At 42.1% G+C, this 16756-nt stretch overlaps 1 protein-coding gene across 2 annotated transcripts in view; it reads left to right on the top strand.

Annotated features, from left to right (window-relative positions):
• The window catches only part of usp43a (ubiquitin specific peptidase 43a), a 123306-nt gene that overhangs the window by 66727 nt on the left and 39823 nt on the right, over window positions 1-16756 (top strand). For both annotated transcript variants that reach the window (XM_080721466.1, XM_080721465.1), the window contains exons 4-6: window positions 2116-2208; window positions 7248-7383; window positions 9928-10072. In XM_080721466.1, coding sequence (XP_080577592.1) covers window positions 2116-2208; window positions 7248-7383; window positions 9928-10072 — 374 coding nt within the window. The remainder of the gene's footprint in view (window positions 1-2115; window positions 2209-7247; window positions 7384-9927; window positions 10073-16756) is intronic.

The following is a 16756-nucleotide window of genomic DNA, read 5'->3' as shown; positions in this document are numbered from 1 at the left end:
GTTGTAACAATACTTTATCACATACCCCAGCCTTTATTTGGGTATTATTGTTGTTGTTAATTGTTGTGTGTAGTGTGTAGGTCCCCATATGTCCCTGTGTACTGTATGGCAGATTTAAGCTGTCGTTTTAGCACCACACCACACCACACCACACCACACCACACCACACCACACCACACCACATAAAAATATCATTTTCCATTGCACAAAAGTACGCCCTCTCAAATCCATAGGTTAGGAGTTAACTCAGTTTTTGAGCGGTGGTCACAACGCTCCTATACGTGGCCGTGTGTGTGGGTATGCGTGTCTGTAGCCTGCAGTAACCTTTTCTGACCACACATGTTAAGGGAGGGGCGCTGTTGTTCAGACTCACATTCACACACACACACACACACACGCACGCACGCACACACACACACACACACACACACACACACACACACACACAGCCTCCACCGCTCAGTTCACACGAGTGTGATTTTTTTATAGCTATAAACCTCTAGGCTTTATGCCCTCATGTTTTAAATGTTTCAGTTTCTTTTATAGTGATGTGATGTTTCTTACTTTCTTTTTTTCTCCCTCTTTTTTGGAGCTGTGTGAAGCACAGGCTCCCTATACGTGGCCGTGTGGGTCTGTCTGTCTGTGTGTGTGTGTGTCTGTATGTAGCCTGAACTTCCTAAACTTCGGCACGCTACTAGTCCCACAGTTTTGCCACCACACACTCGCGCCATATGTCAAATCGACCGGCTTACTCGGGAATCGTGGGCTAGTAACTTGCTAAGAGAAAGGTTCAATAGTTTAATTGATATTAATTTATTAGTGAATTAATTTTCCCCATTGACTTATAATGGGAATCGCAAAAACTCACATTCAATTATTTGTCTCTCGCAAACCATAGGGGCTAGAGTTTCAAGACTTGGAGAGGAGGTTCATAATGATTTCAAGGATTAAATAAAAAATAATTGTGTCATTTGGCCGCATGGTGGCGCCATAACACCCCACTTTACGTTTTGGCCTGTAACTCTTGAACCGTAGGTCGGAAAATTAAAAATATTTTTTCCCTGGATTCCTTGGGTCATGACGCATCTCCCCATATAGGCCACGCCCATTTGCGCCATGATAGATTTTCCGCCATCTTGAATTTTCTCCAAAACACACTTTTTGCTCCTTTTCCTACATATTTTCTTCAAATGTCACAAAAATCGGTACACATGATCCACACACACACACACACACACACACACACACACACACACACACACACACACACACACACACACACACACACACACACACAGCTCCACTTCACACAGGTGTGATTTTTTCTTATATGAATGCTTATTAATTTGTAGCATTTGAGTTTTTCACGTGTTTAAAGTGCATTATACTGTAAATAAAATCCTTTATTATATTATTTATTGGTATTAGTATATATTTCTTAGCCAAAGATATCTACACACATTTTTAAAAGCTTAAATCTTAACAGAAATTTGTCTAAAAAAAATTCATTAACATTTCACTGTCATTGCCATGAGTTTGTGTGACTTGCAAAATTTCAGATGACAACTACCTTGACCAGTGGAGGTACTGTAAGTGTGTGTGTGTGTGTGTGTGTGTGTGTGTGTGTGTGTGTGTGTGTGTGTGTGTGTGTGTGTGTGTGTGTGTGTGTGTTGCGTGCGTGCGTGCGTGCGTGCGTGCGTGCGTGCGTGCGTGCGTGCGTGCGTGCGTGCGTGCGTGCGTGCGTGCGTGCGCGCACAAGCACATGTGCCATCATTATTTATGGTTGGGGATCTTTTGAAGGATTTGGAGATATTGCACAATGTGTGTGAGTGGGACTTTACTTTGATCCAGAAATGGATTACTGCAGCAGAGTTGGAAAAGCACGCAATGGAGATGATGTGAATTTCTCACTCTAATGGGTTTTCATGGTACTTTCTCTTAATGATATCAAATGTCAAAGTTTGAGTGCATGGATGAGATCACTATGGATTGAATGGATTATTGCTTAAGTAAAATGAATCTCCACCCTCTGTCTCTCCCTTCCTCTATCTCACCCCTTCTCTTCTCTTTGTGCTCTCTCTCTGTCTCTCCTTGTCTGCCTTTGTATCCATCTAGGTCCTCCCTGACGTGCCCTCATTGCCTTAAGCAGAGCAACACCTTTGACCCATTCTTGTGTATCTCTCTGCCCATCCCGCTGCGACAAACCAGGTAACAAACCCAGACAGCCAGGTTAAGCATTTCCCTGCTGCTGACTTGGCTTCAATACAATGTATTTCTTACACCTGAAGATGTACAGTATGTGAGCCAAATGGATTTGGAATTTTGTTCAGTGTGAGTGGAAACCTTGCAAGATGATACCTTTTTGAATAAGCTTGTACACGCGTGTGTCAGAAGCTTGTACACGCACGTCGCACGCACGCACGCACGCACGCACGCACGCACGCACGCACGCACGCACACACACGCATTCCACTAAGATTTATAACACTTATTTTGTTTATGATAGTCATTGGAATTGCATAAATATGACGGTATTATATGTAATATTAACACATAGCAAATCACTACATATCTGTCTCTTGAAATGTTGAAAAAATACAGATGTTTCAGTGCATTGCATTGCAGTCCAGTTTCAGTTTCAGTTTCAGACACGTTACGGATTGTGTAAATGTTACTTGACTAAAAATAAGAACTGCTTATTGATTGACAGATGGTACTTACACTGATAACACCTCTGCTCACCTCTAACCATCATACAGCGGTTGTATGCCAGGAACATACAGTATGACCGTAAGACAATACAACCCTATACAACCCTGTCTACCTTGACACCTTAAATATAAATACAGAGGGAGTGTGAACCTGTTGCACCCACGCAATAACCTTGCCAATGGGTACAGAATACCGACCTGAACACGCAAGTTGCTTGTATAATATGAAAAATATAATATACTGTGTATATATAGACAGGAAATGAATGATATGGGGAGGAAGGGCAGAGATTGGAATGAGAGTGAGAGATCGATGGATGACATCTCGCCCACCAGAATGAACATAGCATAAGAACTGCAATGCACAGAAACAAACTCCACTGATTGATATGCAGCATCTAAAACGTGTTGTTATCTTCCTTCACTGCTCATGTAGAAAAGTGAAAAAGCATTCTCTCCATCTCCAAACTACGCTCCATTGTTTTTGTTATTTTCAGAAAAAGAAAGTAAGACCTGGAACCACTTTAACCATTATTTTATGCTTTAACTATTAAAACATAGCAAATATACAAGCTCACAGGCTGAACGGCGCCACTGCAAGCTTGTAGATCTGCTATTTTAAAAAAATCTTTGAATATACATTTTTAAAGTGAACATTTGTAACTAAAATACTTGCTTCTGGGGGGTTAAAATAATAATACCTATTGTAATAATGCGTTCCAGGTCAAAGGAGTATCAGCGTATTGCACATGAGATTAACGTGCAGAGAGAGCATCGGCACATTTGTCAGGTTCAACCGCGTAGTCTACAAAGGGCAGTACTTTCACAGATACAATCCGCATGGACAAGTAAAGTCCATGGCCAGCCTGGTGAAAGACTCACATAGAGTGGTAACTTATTTATTTGACAGGTCAAATCCACATGGTGCTGTGGATTCATGGGGAAAAAATAAAGTCCAAGGCCAGGCCTTGTTCAACTGTCTGATGGTAGCGGGTGCAAGCTGTTCATAAACATGTTGGTCTTGCCCTTGATACTATGGTAGGCCTCCTTGTCTGGCCGTGGTCTTTGTAGGGGTATGAACCGTTTGTGGCTGCGGTGTTGCCTATCCAGTAACCATAATGCTCGCCCCCAAAACACTCTCGCCCCCATCGGTTCTAGTATTTGTTTTATTGTGGTTAAGTTTAGGCATAGTTTTACTGAGGTTAAGTTTAGGAATAAGGGCAGGTTTAGGCATAGTTTGACTGAGGTTATGTTTAGGTATACCTGATGGAGACAATTCCGAGGTCGCTGGATTTGACCTGGGGTGAGCGTGTTTTAGGGTGAGCTTTCTTGTATTTGCCTATCCTATACTAAAGCTGGTAGAATATCGCTTCACTGTAATGCCTAAATTATACTTCAATTCACGTCCTAAAAGAAAATATAAATTAGGCTTCAGTGTGTGGTCTATCCAGCTTAGCGGTAGATACAATTAAGGCCTGACTTAAAGACGGGTGCCGTGATTTTTCCCCTCCTAAAACATGATCATCAGGTATTATGATTATACTTGGAGGAAGTCTTTTTTTCAAAATAGTTGACAGAAAGTGCTAAAATTATGTTTTTGTGTGGCCGCAGCCACCAAGTATACCTGGTTTTCAGGTGGGTGGTGACCCAACTGAAGTTAGCCACACCCACACTGTTGCTGAATGGTAGAAAGAGGAGGGGATGATGTTATGATGACATTAAAGCGGTATATTTCGATTGGGCCTTTTGACTCAGAGGCGTTCAGCTTTCAGGAAGAAACAATATATTTGCACATTATAACCACACCTGATGTTAACTAGAAAAACTATGGCACCACCTCTTTAAGATACTGTACACACCAGAATACACTAATTTAGTGTTTACACACACGCACGCACGCGCGCACACGCACACGCGCACACACACACACACACACACACACACACACACACACACACACACACACACACACACACACACACACACCACACACACAGAGAGAGAGAGAGAGAGAAATGCATGCTGCCCTTGTCAAAGCGTCTTGGTGCAGTGGCATCCCAGCTGAATACCTAACAAGTCTGAAGCCCCAAGAGAAACAGCAGATTATCTGGCAGCCTGGGTGCAGGTGATAATACAACCAGAGGGCATCTACATATATCTGCATATATCATCAATTTAAAATGTCAAGAAAGAACGAAACAAACAAACAAACACACACACAGAATGAAAGAAAGACCTTTATAATAATACTTGTGTTCTCAGAGAGGTGTATAATGGAGGATTATTTTGTAATTCTTTGTTTTTGACTGACTCTCTGCCCCCCCACCCCCCCATAAAAAAATATAATAAGGGTAATAATAATAATACTTGCATTAAATATGAATTATATGTGGCAAAACATACTAAATCAAAAGGTGTTTACAGAGAATGTAGTTAATACACCAGATGAACAAATTGGCTTAACACTCACAGATCAGATGCAATGTAGGCCAGGTGTGATTTCTACGTGCTCTTTGATATGTCAACCAGTCCCTTTGAGAGATGTTGGCTGAAGATGGCTTTCAAGGAACCTCTTATGTAACTTTGACAGTTGATGTCACCACAGGAGAGTACAGCAGCTTTCTTATGGGAACCAGTGGTGGAGAAAGTAGTCAAATGTTTTACATTTAGTAAAAGTATCAATACTGCAATGAAGAAATACTCAGGTAAAAGTTGGGAATTCAAAATGTACTTGAGTAAAAGTTTTCGTATCAGAATGTACTTAAAGTACCAAAAGTAGAAAATACTCATTATGCAGAATTTTTCAATTTATAAAATGTTTACAGATCTTTTGAAAAATAGCAGATCTGCAATGCGATGCGATGTTAAAGTACAGAAAACTGGAAATACTCCAGTAAAGTACAATACCTCACAATAATTGTTCCCAAGTACAGTACTTGAGGAAATGTAGTTAGTTGGCTAGTTGTTCCACTAGCAGTACAGAAGCTGTAATGTCTGAGGCAGTCAGCATCTAGATCAGGGGTGGGCAACTTTGATGATGGCGAGGGCCACTATGTTTCACTCCAGAGGGCCACATAGCATATTGCTATGTCCTACTTTGTCATTCTAGTATCTCATACAAAAGAAGCAAAAAATAGCAGATCTACAAGCTCAAAACGCATCGCGCTGCGATGCGTTTTGAGCTTGTAGATTGGCTATTTTTTAGCTTCTTTTCAATTGGAATCCTGAATAATTTTTTTGTTATTTTTTAATTGGAATTCTGAAATGTAACATTTTGATTTAATTTCAAACACATGTAATTACATACTCATGTTAACTTTATGAACTTGAATACAAATACATTGAACATAAAAAAAATACATTTTAATACTACTACTAGTCATTAAGCTACTAATATAGACTGAAGGAATTAAAGCAGGTCATGTTTGGAATTGTAACAGCTGAAATCAATAATATATCAGTATTCTGCTATCAACCTGCGGGAAGGTGGGGGCCGCATGTGGCCCCCGGGCTGCCAGTTGCCCGTGTATGATCCAGATCAGTTGTTGCTTGGCAGACTACACAGAACCTGTCAGTAAAGATGGCAGCTCCCTTTTGCATCTCCCCTCGTAACGTCATCTTGTCGGCTCTCATTCCCGGGTTCCATTTCACTACTGCGTGTCTGTCTCATCTCGCCACATCTAATAACATAAACACAACTGGAGCTCAGATCCTCTGGTGTCTGGCCTGTCAGACTCCACGCTACCAACACATTACTCCCCTGAATAATGCATGGCGGGAAACAGGAAATAGCTCTTCTCTTCTCTTCTCTTCTCTTCTCTTCTCTTCTCTTCTCTTCTCTTCTCTTCTCTTCTCTTCTCTTAACCTCTTCTGAATTCTTGTTCTGCTACAGTATTTCTCTCTTTTCTATCTCTCTTATGGGCTCCTCTTTATGTTCTGAATCTGATCTGATCTTTTTATCAAAGCAGCATCTTTGGCTCTTTGTACATATTTTTAGACATCCTTTTCATTTCTTCCTGCGCCATGAAATACAACATTTCTATCCACATCATGTGTTCAAATTGATCCATGCCCTATCCTAACACACAGAAGCTTCCTGGGGTTATCGCCAATGTGGAAGGGTGTGTGTGCAGGTGTCGCTCTCCATTCCGACATGTCGCCACTCCGAAATTGACTTCTTATTGTCGGAGTGGCGACACTTCCATAGGGGTTAAGTTTAGGGTAAGAGTTAGAGATAGGATTAGTGTCGGAATGGAGACATGTCGGAAAGGAGACATGTCGGAGTGGCGGGGTGTAACCGTGTGTGTTTGTGTTACCGGTATATAGAACACTAAAGTGTGTCCGGATGCAAACCCCTAAAATGTTTTTGCTTTCGATAAGCTAACATTTTTGTATAGGTAAAATGTTTGCCTAACCTTGAATTTGTCTAACTTCTCCCTAACGCCCTCATTTAATTTATCTCACTCCATCCCTTTTGCTTGCTTCACCTCTATCCTTATCCCCCCCCCTCCCCCCCTCTCTCTCTCTGTACCGTAGGCCCCTGTGTGTGACCCTGGTGTTCAGTGCTAAAGGGCAGAGGTACCTGCGGGTGGGTTTGGCCGTGCCTCTCTTTGGTTCTGTGTCCTGCCTGCGAGCTATGGTAGCACAGGAGGGCAACATCTCTCCAGAACAGGTAAACGCACACGCACACGCATGCACGCACGCGCACACACACACACACACACACACACACACACACACACACACACACACACACACACACACACACACACACACACACACACACGCATGCGCGCACACACTGTAGTTCGGTGGTTCCCAAACTTTTAAGCTCAAGACCCAAAAGAGAAATTAGATCCGGGACCCAAAGTAATGAAAATAGCAGATCGCTGTGCATTGTGCGCTAGAAGATCTGCTATTTTCACTACTTCCTAAATGTTTAGTTTGTCTGTGTGTGTGTGTGTGTGTGTGTGCGCGCGTGCGTGTGTGTGTGTGTTTGTCCTCCTTGCTGGATGAGTCATTTGTCTATGTCTGGAAGTTCCAGCTGCTCCAAGCCTGTTAGCTGGAGTGATGTTCGTTTAAATCTTCCTCTCTCATTCTCCTCCTATCTCTTACCTCGCTCCCCACCCCTCTCCTTATTGCCTCCAATGTTTTAATTCCTCCATTGTTCCCTTTTGTCTTTCACCTTCATCCCTTTGTTTCTCTCTGTCTCATCGTTCTATTCTTCTATCTCACACTCCCTCTGTCTCTTCTGTCTCTGTTTCACTCTGTCCTGCCTTTCTTCTCTTGCTGTGCATCCTTTTATTTGTATTTCTCTTGCTTTGACTCCTGTCTGTCTTTCCCACATACTGCATTATTACTGCCCCTCATTCATGTTGGGTTTCAGATATTGATTGAACACAAAACAAAAGTCTCCACTTATGAATTTTATTTGCAAAGATGACTATCTACAGTATGTTAGTAGAAAGAGGTAAGAGTAAGATTGATAACTCAGTGGACATTGATGTAGATTTATTGTTCAAAAGGATGGTGAAAGCGAGAATAATGTTTTTTTTGTTTACTTTTTATAAAGCAATGAAGGATATGATCAATTTAGTATGATTTGGACCTATGATGATCTTTTTTTTTATCATTAAATTCTTTATTGTTTTCCACATTATATAAACCAGTAAGACTCCCTAATCGGGAGATAAGCGACCGTAGGTCACTTATCTCCACAAATAGGGCAAAAAAGTGTTTTTCCAAATTCTTCCTGATCCATGTTGATGACATGAGTGTAGACATACTGTGTAGTAATTTTCGTGATTTTAGGGCAAAATCTGTAGGAGCAGTGTCCAAAAATGTGTTTTTAAAAATCGGCCTGAAGGTGGCGCTATATGGGACAGATTCATGTTGATGGGATGAGTGTAGACATACTGTGTAGCAATTTGCGTGATTTTAGGGCCAAAACTGTAGGAGCAGTGGCCAAAAATGTGTTTTGAAAATCGTCCTGAAGGTGGCGCTAGAAGAGGGCCATGTGAGAGATGAGGGGTGGGGTGTCCGCGTTGCCTTGGCGGACAAATAGGTACCGGCCCCGGCTCTCCCGGACGCTCCTAGCCCGAGTTACGGCATTTTATGTGAGCTGCATTGGAGGGGGTCCTCCACTGGGGGCGTCACCACTTTTGCATCAGTTCTGGAGCACCAGGAGTGGGTGGTCCCCAGGAATTCCCCGTGAGCAGCCCCGTTGGGGTGGTCATTTGGTAATTTTTGCACATGTGCTAATTTTTTACACTTGGGGGTCCCCCAGGGACTTGGGGGTCCCTGGAGCTCCGGGGGTCCTTGGAGGTTGTAGTTTGGCAGGTAAGAAGTGTGTGTGCAAAATCTGGCATAGATCGGGGCAACGGTTGCGGAGATATGAGCAGGGCAAAAGTGTGACGTGTGAGGTGTGACGCACTGACGGACAGACACCTGGTGGAGCTTTCTGTAGTAAGTGCGACCTACGGTCGCAAAAATAACAACAACATAAATTACAACAACTTCAATCCCCCCTCCCAAGCCACCCCTCCATTGTCCACATACAATTCACACATTCGTTCCATAGAATTATCTATTCAGCAGGTTTTTCAGTTCAGATATCAGGTCCGTCCACGATGCCAGTGTTCCTTGTTGTGCTTGATTAATCCTTGCCGAAGAAAGCTCCAGATAGGAAATATCCGGAAAGCTCCTCAGCCAATGTGTCTCTGAGATGTCATGAGGAGGATTCCATCTCTGAACGATAATCTTTTTGGCTGCTGTCAGACCCGCAAGCCAGACTTTCCGGGTCTTTTCCCTAAGATGTAGTTTAGAGTCATCGTTTAAAAGGTGCACGAATGGGTCTACTGGAAATTGTACCTCTGTTAGGTCCGATGTAGTCCTTATGACCTTTCCCCAAAACTCCGAAATTCCCGGACATTCCCATACCATATGAACAAATGAGGCCAATGTTCCCGGGGCACAAAAAGTGCAATATGGGTTTGGTGCCAATCCCATTCGATGCCTGATTCTGGGTGTTACATAGGCTCTGTGACAAACTTTGAAATGTATGTACTGATGATTTGGATTTTTCGATGACCTATGATGATCTTTTGTGTTCGATGATCATCTCACTAAAGATGGATTGATTGTAAAAATTGTAGAAAGATTGTTAAAATAAAGTTTTGGTTAAAAATCTAAAATCTCTCTGTCTCTCTCCCTGCAGGTGGTTCTATCAGAACTCTACACCACAGGTTTCCAGCGCTCCTTCTCGGACGAGGACGACCTCACGGCCATCGCCGACAGCGACGTGGTCTACGCCTTCCAGGCTCCGCCTCTCCATAGCCGCGGAGGCTCAGCTGCACTCTCAGGTAACCATGGTAACCATGGTATTAAGTTGAACCTTGACCCATTACACTAACAGACCCTCACCAAACCATCTTCAGTACAGCACACTTTTATTTTGTCTGTTGTTGGATTGTTTTTATAAATGAAATCAAATAAAATTCTCTGGGTTCTCGGGCTGGGGCAGCCTGGACCAACGGCTTTTTCTCAGGATTCTCGGGTTGGGGCAGTAAATGAGTTATTAAGTACATTTTTGATGCCAATACTTTTGTACTTTTACTCAAGTAAATGTTGAATTCTGGACTTTTACTTGTAAGGGTGCCCACACACCAAAATACCTAGAGTGGAATCCGCCAATGCATTTCAATGAGAATGGAGCGTTTTTTGCCAGTAGAGGATTTCTGCAAAAAAAAGCTCCATTCTCATTGAAATGCATTGGTGAATTCCACTCTAGGTATTTTGGTGTGAGGGCACCCTAACAGAATATTTCTACATTGCAGTATTGATACTTTTATTTAAGTAAAGAATTTGAGTACTTTTTTCCACCACTGGTTGGCTCACACGGACACGAGAGCCCGACCCCCAGGACAGTCAGGAAAAGCAAACAGAGAAGATGTTGTGGTGACAGTTTAGCGTCTATTAACCTATTTACGCCTAGAAGTATTGAATGCTTTACCAGTGAAAAATAGCAGATCTACAAGCACCGAGTGCCGCGCTGCGAGCTTGTAGATCTGCTATTTTTTTTAAAGCCATGAAAATGTGTGCAAATCTTTGAATATATGTATTTTCAAAGCGAACGTTTGTAACTCAAATTTTGCTTCTGGGGGGTCCCTGGAACTAGATATTTTGAGATGGGGGTCTGTGGCCAAATACATATCATTTTGGGGGTCCTTCACATGAAAAGGTTTGAGAACCACTGACTGAGAGAGACAGGTGTTGTCTTGTAAAGTCATCAACACACGCCCTATCTCCATCCCTTGAAGATCCATGACAATCATTGACACCAATCATGTCTAAGAAACACATACAACATTCTACATACACAGAGATGCATGTGCACACACGCACGCACGCATACACTGTAGGCACACACGCACGCGCACGCACGCACACACACACACACACACACACACACACACACACACACACACACACACACACACACACACACACACACACACACTCTGACCAACTATTCTAATTTGTCAGCTGCTTGCTCGTCACATCAGTGTTACAGATATGTCATAAATATGTCACCCACATACTGTAGCATGCATGTAAATCTTTCGAGTGTATCTGCCTGAACTAGTTTGCATGCTGTGCATCACTAGTTGCTTTGATCCATTGAGATGACAACTATCAAATCAAACAATGTATTAATACACTGTAAAATCCTGATTGTTAGAGTGTACAAATGAAACCAAATGGACATTTGTACACTCTAGTTACAAATGGATTAATGAACACTGAGGATTTTACTCTATTAATTATGGTTTGTGCATTCAGTATAATTATTATGTGATGAAGACCAAAGTGAGAGGCCAGGCTGTGTGGATTGAACACAAAGATGTCAGCTTGTATTTGAGGACATTCCTAACCTGGCCTGCAGTATGCTGCGATCCAAAAGTTATATCCTGCTGAATGAAACGGCGTTTTGTTACGTTTTGTTCCCCGCGAAAAGAAGACGCGTAAATAATTCAGTAATGTGTTCAAAGTGGTCATGAAAAATTAAAGCACCCTCACTTCCTCAACAGAAGCAGTATCTTTGTCACTTCAGACAAGTGCAAGTGAAAACACCTGTAACACACACGCACATGCACGCACACGCACACATTTTACATTGTGTGATTCAAGCAGGCATTGAATTGCATCTGATACTGTAGGTATTGAATCAGATTACCAAGGAGAAATTGAGAAACACATTGCCCCCCCCCCCCCACACACACACACACACACACAAACGTGCGCGCATGCTCGCACGCATGCCTGAGCCTCAACCACCCAAAACGCCAACACTGATGCTGGCCTCCAAGGCAGCCTAGGCATGCTCCCCCATCATACCTTCAAGAGATGATCCACCCCTACAACTCTTCCTGCTCACTTAGACCTGTACGAGCTTTCCCTAAAACACCCTGGACAAAACTCCTCACGTCCGAGACTCCCAAACTGCAGTCTCCCCATTGCAGTCAGAACTGCAGACTCACACATGGTCTCTAGTTTACAATGCGTTACTTGTTCTCTTGTTTTGTTTCTTTGTTGCAGTTTTTTCAGCCTTAAATTGAACGTGATGAGATATCATGTTATTTTGTCAGATGCTAGGCTCATTGTTTACCCATGGTAGTCAAGCTTCTTCGAGGCACTACATTGTTCTTTCGGCACTCTACTTATGTGACTATTTAACTTGTTTATTGACTAGACCTCATGCTTACTTGGATTTTGCTCTTGTAAGTAACTCTGGACTAGAGAGCCTTAAATGCCATTGAAATTGTTATTATACTCAAGAGCCCATTGACAATCATCACCATTTTGTTGAGAGTAGTGGATGTCCATAGAATCATTCTTCAGCAGAGAATTGCTCCAACAAAATCTCCCATCAGATTGAAGCAATATTGTGACGTACTGTTAAATGCACTGCCGATAAACAAGAGTGCTCTCCTCAAATTAGATCCCATTGTGTCTTATGTAACCTCAGCTCATCTTCAGAATAGTCATGATTCACATCTTAACTGATCTTGGATCCCCCTTGTTTGTTTTTGCATGTCTGTCTCTTTTTATTTGTACACATGAACAACAAGAATCACATACAGTACACCCCTGACTCACCATGGGATATGAATATTGGCATCTGATATTATCCTCAACTGGGCCTGTATAGCTGGGCCTACACACACACACACACACACACACACACGCACGCGTGCACGGACACACACACACACACACACACACACACACACACACACACACACACACACACACACACACACACACACACACACACACACACACGTGCACACAGCAGGAGAGCTTCACAGCAGCTAATGAAAGTGGAAATTGAAAAAGGAAATTTGGTTCTGGAGAAAAGAATGCAATCTCTCATGTGGGCTTAGAGAGGTTAGCTCAGCATGTGGCAGAGAATTAGATGGCTCAATACAAAATCAGATAGCTATTGCATGGCACACTCATTTCAAAATCCCATTTCTCTCATTGTCAGGCTACAAAGCTAAGCATGACGGCTAGGATTTCACTTTCAAAGCACTTAAAAACCAAAGACAAAGGTGTGTTTTTAACAGAAGGTATGAAGACAGTGGAATGATGTCTTGAACAATGAACCACACCAGAGTCTTCATGTCATTGTCTATTCACAGCTTCTGCCATAATATCGTACATGGACATGTCCTCTCCCATTTTGTGTTTACATTGCCTCCATATAGGCCAGTCAATCTGAAGTTTGACCCAAAAGAAATTGCAATAGTAATGATTCAAGGTTTTTTATGATCCTTAGGGTCATCCAAAAAACATGTTAAAAGTTTCCCATTATATTCTGTATTCTGTATAGTAAGTGAAGGGACCCAAACCTGAACACCCTGAATTTACCTTGATCCACTAAGAATATAATGGGAAACATTTTTTGGATGACCCTAAGGATCATAAAAAAAACCTGAATGATTACTATTGCAATTTCCTTTGGGCCAGGCCCTTTTTTTTTAGCTTAGATTGACTGGCCTAATAGTCATTAAAACTTTAAACAAACTTTACGTGAATTATTGAGTACACTGTGGCTCAACACTATTGCATATTTAACAAATGACAAATCACAATCACGTTTGAATTTAGTTTGTACTATTCCAATCAATGTGCCCTTTAAATTCCATTAAATTACACCAATAAAAAATACCCATAAACTGTGTAGGGGAATCCTCCATTGGGGTAATTCCTGTGGGCATGTGGAATGTGGATATCTGGCGCTATGGGTAAACATTGTAGGGTATATTTAATCAACACTACTCCCACATCCAATAATGAGCTTTAAAATTCAAAGGAAATAGTGCTTCTGTGGGAGCAGGCTCATGATAGAAAATGCTATGAAATCAATTAAAGCCCTAGCACCACGACTGTGTCCTATTTCACCCTCAACAAACCAACCAATTTGCACATAAATAGAGTAACAAAACTCTAAGATGCAGCACGACTTACGACTGAGTATGTGCTCAGTGAGGCTTAAGCCATTTAGGCCTAGAATTATTGAATGCTTTAACCACTGAAAAATAGCAGATATACAAGCTCACAGCGCGGCACCGATGCCGCGCTGCGAGCTTGTAGATCTGCTTGTAGATCTTTTTTGAAAAAAGTTGTGAAAATGTGTGCAAATCTTTGAATATATGTATTTTCAAAGCGGACGTTGTAACTCAAATTTTGCTTCTGGGTGGTCCCTGGAACTAGATATTTTGAGATGGGGGTCCGTGGCCAAATAAATATCAGTTTGGGGGTCCTTCACATGAAAAGGTTTGAGAACCACTGACATAGTAGTCTCTCAAGAAGTTGAGTGAAAAGGACCTTTTCTTTGACGATGGCTGGCCAGATCGCTGACATAGAAACATAGGGTTTTCAAAAAATCTTAGAAGGATTCAAAAGACACTTATAGAATCGGGTCAAAATTCAAATTCACGATTCACGATTTAAAAAAAATAGCAGATCTACAAGCTCGCAGCACGGCACTCGGTGCCGCGCTGTGCGCTTGTATATCTGCTATTTTTCAATAGTTAAAGCATAAAATAATGATACACAAATATGTGTACCCGTTCTAAATAGTTTATGCTCCGACACACGAAGACCTACAAACACTGTGGCGCGACAAGGTATGAATCAACCCTTTTCATATCAAGATCTATTATTTATTAGGCATTTGAGCCACGGACCCCCATTTGATGACATTTTGCCTCTCAGACCCAATCTCCATCATTTAGCTGGGGACCACCTGGAAATCCCTCAAGGACGACTGGTGGTCCCCGGACCACTGGTTGAGAACCACTGAATTAGGCTTTAGCATGCTATATTCCTGGAAGGATCATTTGTTGATCTTTGGCCAGAAAGGTCACACTAAGCCATGCGTCTCTGGCCTTATGCCTTAGCTGGCATAGACAAACCTATGGTCACAACAACAAGCTCACAACACGTCACAATGCGATGCCTTGAGCTTGTACTATTATGAGCTTTGGCTATGTTTTGAGGGAAGTCCCACAAGACAGGGAGGATGAAAAGTATAGTTAAGGGGGGAAAACAGCCTCTAAAAATGGGTTTGTGACAAATGGGTCACAACCGTATGTTTGGGAAACACTGGTCTAAAAAAAGGGCGGAAACTCAGGTGCAGAGACAAAACAAAGTTTATTGAAACACAAAAAAAATAAAATCAAAAAATTCACCGCCAGATCTAAAAAAATAAGAAAATCCCACCTCCACCCCTTTTTTCCCCTTCAAAATACAGCTAAATTCATACAGCTACAGAGTATCTTCTGAAGCTAAATGTTATCCATAAAAGATACAAGTTGTAGGCCTACCTTTGTTGCTCTGTCAAGGACTCACCAACTGACTAAAACAGGGTTTAAATCATAGATAGACTGTAAAATACGGACATGACCGTCACTCATTGGTTTCTACAGACCCGAAGCTACTATTTCAAATAAAAGCATTGACACTGAAACAAATGTCTGGGGTGGTGGATAACAAGGTTGCAGGAAAAACAAAGCACACTCGTAAAGCAAAGAAAATGTCCACAATCGCCACTAGAGAGCAACCAAAAAGTGCCAAACCATGACATCCAAGCAGACAGGTTTGTATTGTGGGAGCTGTGAAGAAAGACCAAATACTGTATGCTGAGTGATCGATTGTGCGTGCCGTGCGTGGGCACACGCGTGACACAGGAGATATGTTCTCCTGAGGATGGTGTCAAAACAGGGACATTTCAACTTAGATAAAAGGATGTGACATGATTTGATTCGTCCTCTCTGCGAACAAATGCAGTATGATGTGAATATTGCATTTCTTATTGCTCCTTCTCGCTCTCTCCTCTCGCTGAATGCACTGTACACACCAACCCACATTGTTTGTATGGCGAATTTCACACACAAAGGCACTTCTTATTGCTTTATACAATGCATAAAAAGGTAATTTAAAGGAATGAAATGACACTGCACAAACACAATCTTCAATCTTTAATTTCTCTGAATCTAACACTATTGCTGTGCCTCTCCTCTCCACATGCCATGTACATATTCTGTAGATTCACACCAATGTCTCTATCTTTTCCTCTCCCTCTCTCTCTCAGTCTCTTATTCTTCATCTCTCTGTACATTCATCACAGAAGGGCAGGACAACCAATAGCAGTACAAATTACCCTTTTCAAGTGTACGTTATTTATTGAGCTTCTGTCACCACCGCCAGGGAATGGAGAGATGGTTAACAGGTGAAGTGAGTGAAGTCGTTGTTCCCATCGAAATGTTAAGAGCTGTTGCCTTGTTGGAAAGGTTTAACACTAAAGGAGCGGTGTGAGCTGTTTGTCAGATCACACTCACAGTCCAAAGCAGTTTTTCCCAACCTTTTCTGGGATCAGGGCCCACTTGAAAATGTCTACGCTGCTACGCTACACGCCACGCCACGCCACGCCACAGCCCACCCATCTGACCACTATAACAAGGCAGCCATACTGTACA

Source organism: Nannobrachium achirus (genome assembly GCF_963921795.1).
Source record: "Nannobrachium achirus genome assembly, chromosome: 3".
Taxonomy (NCBI): Eukaryota; Metazoa; Chordata; class Actinopteri; order Myctophiformes; family Myctophidae; genus Nannobrachium; species Nannobrachium achirus.
Note: the sequence above shows the minus strand (reverse complement) of the source record. Positions and strands in the feature narration are given on the sequence as shown.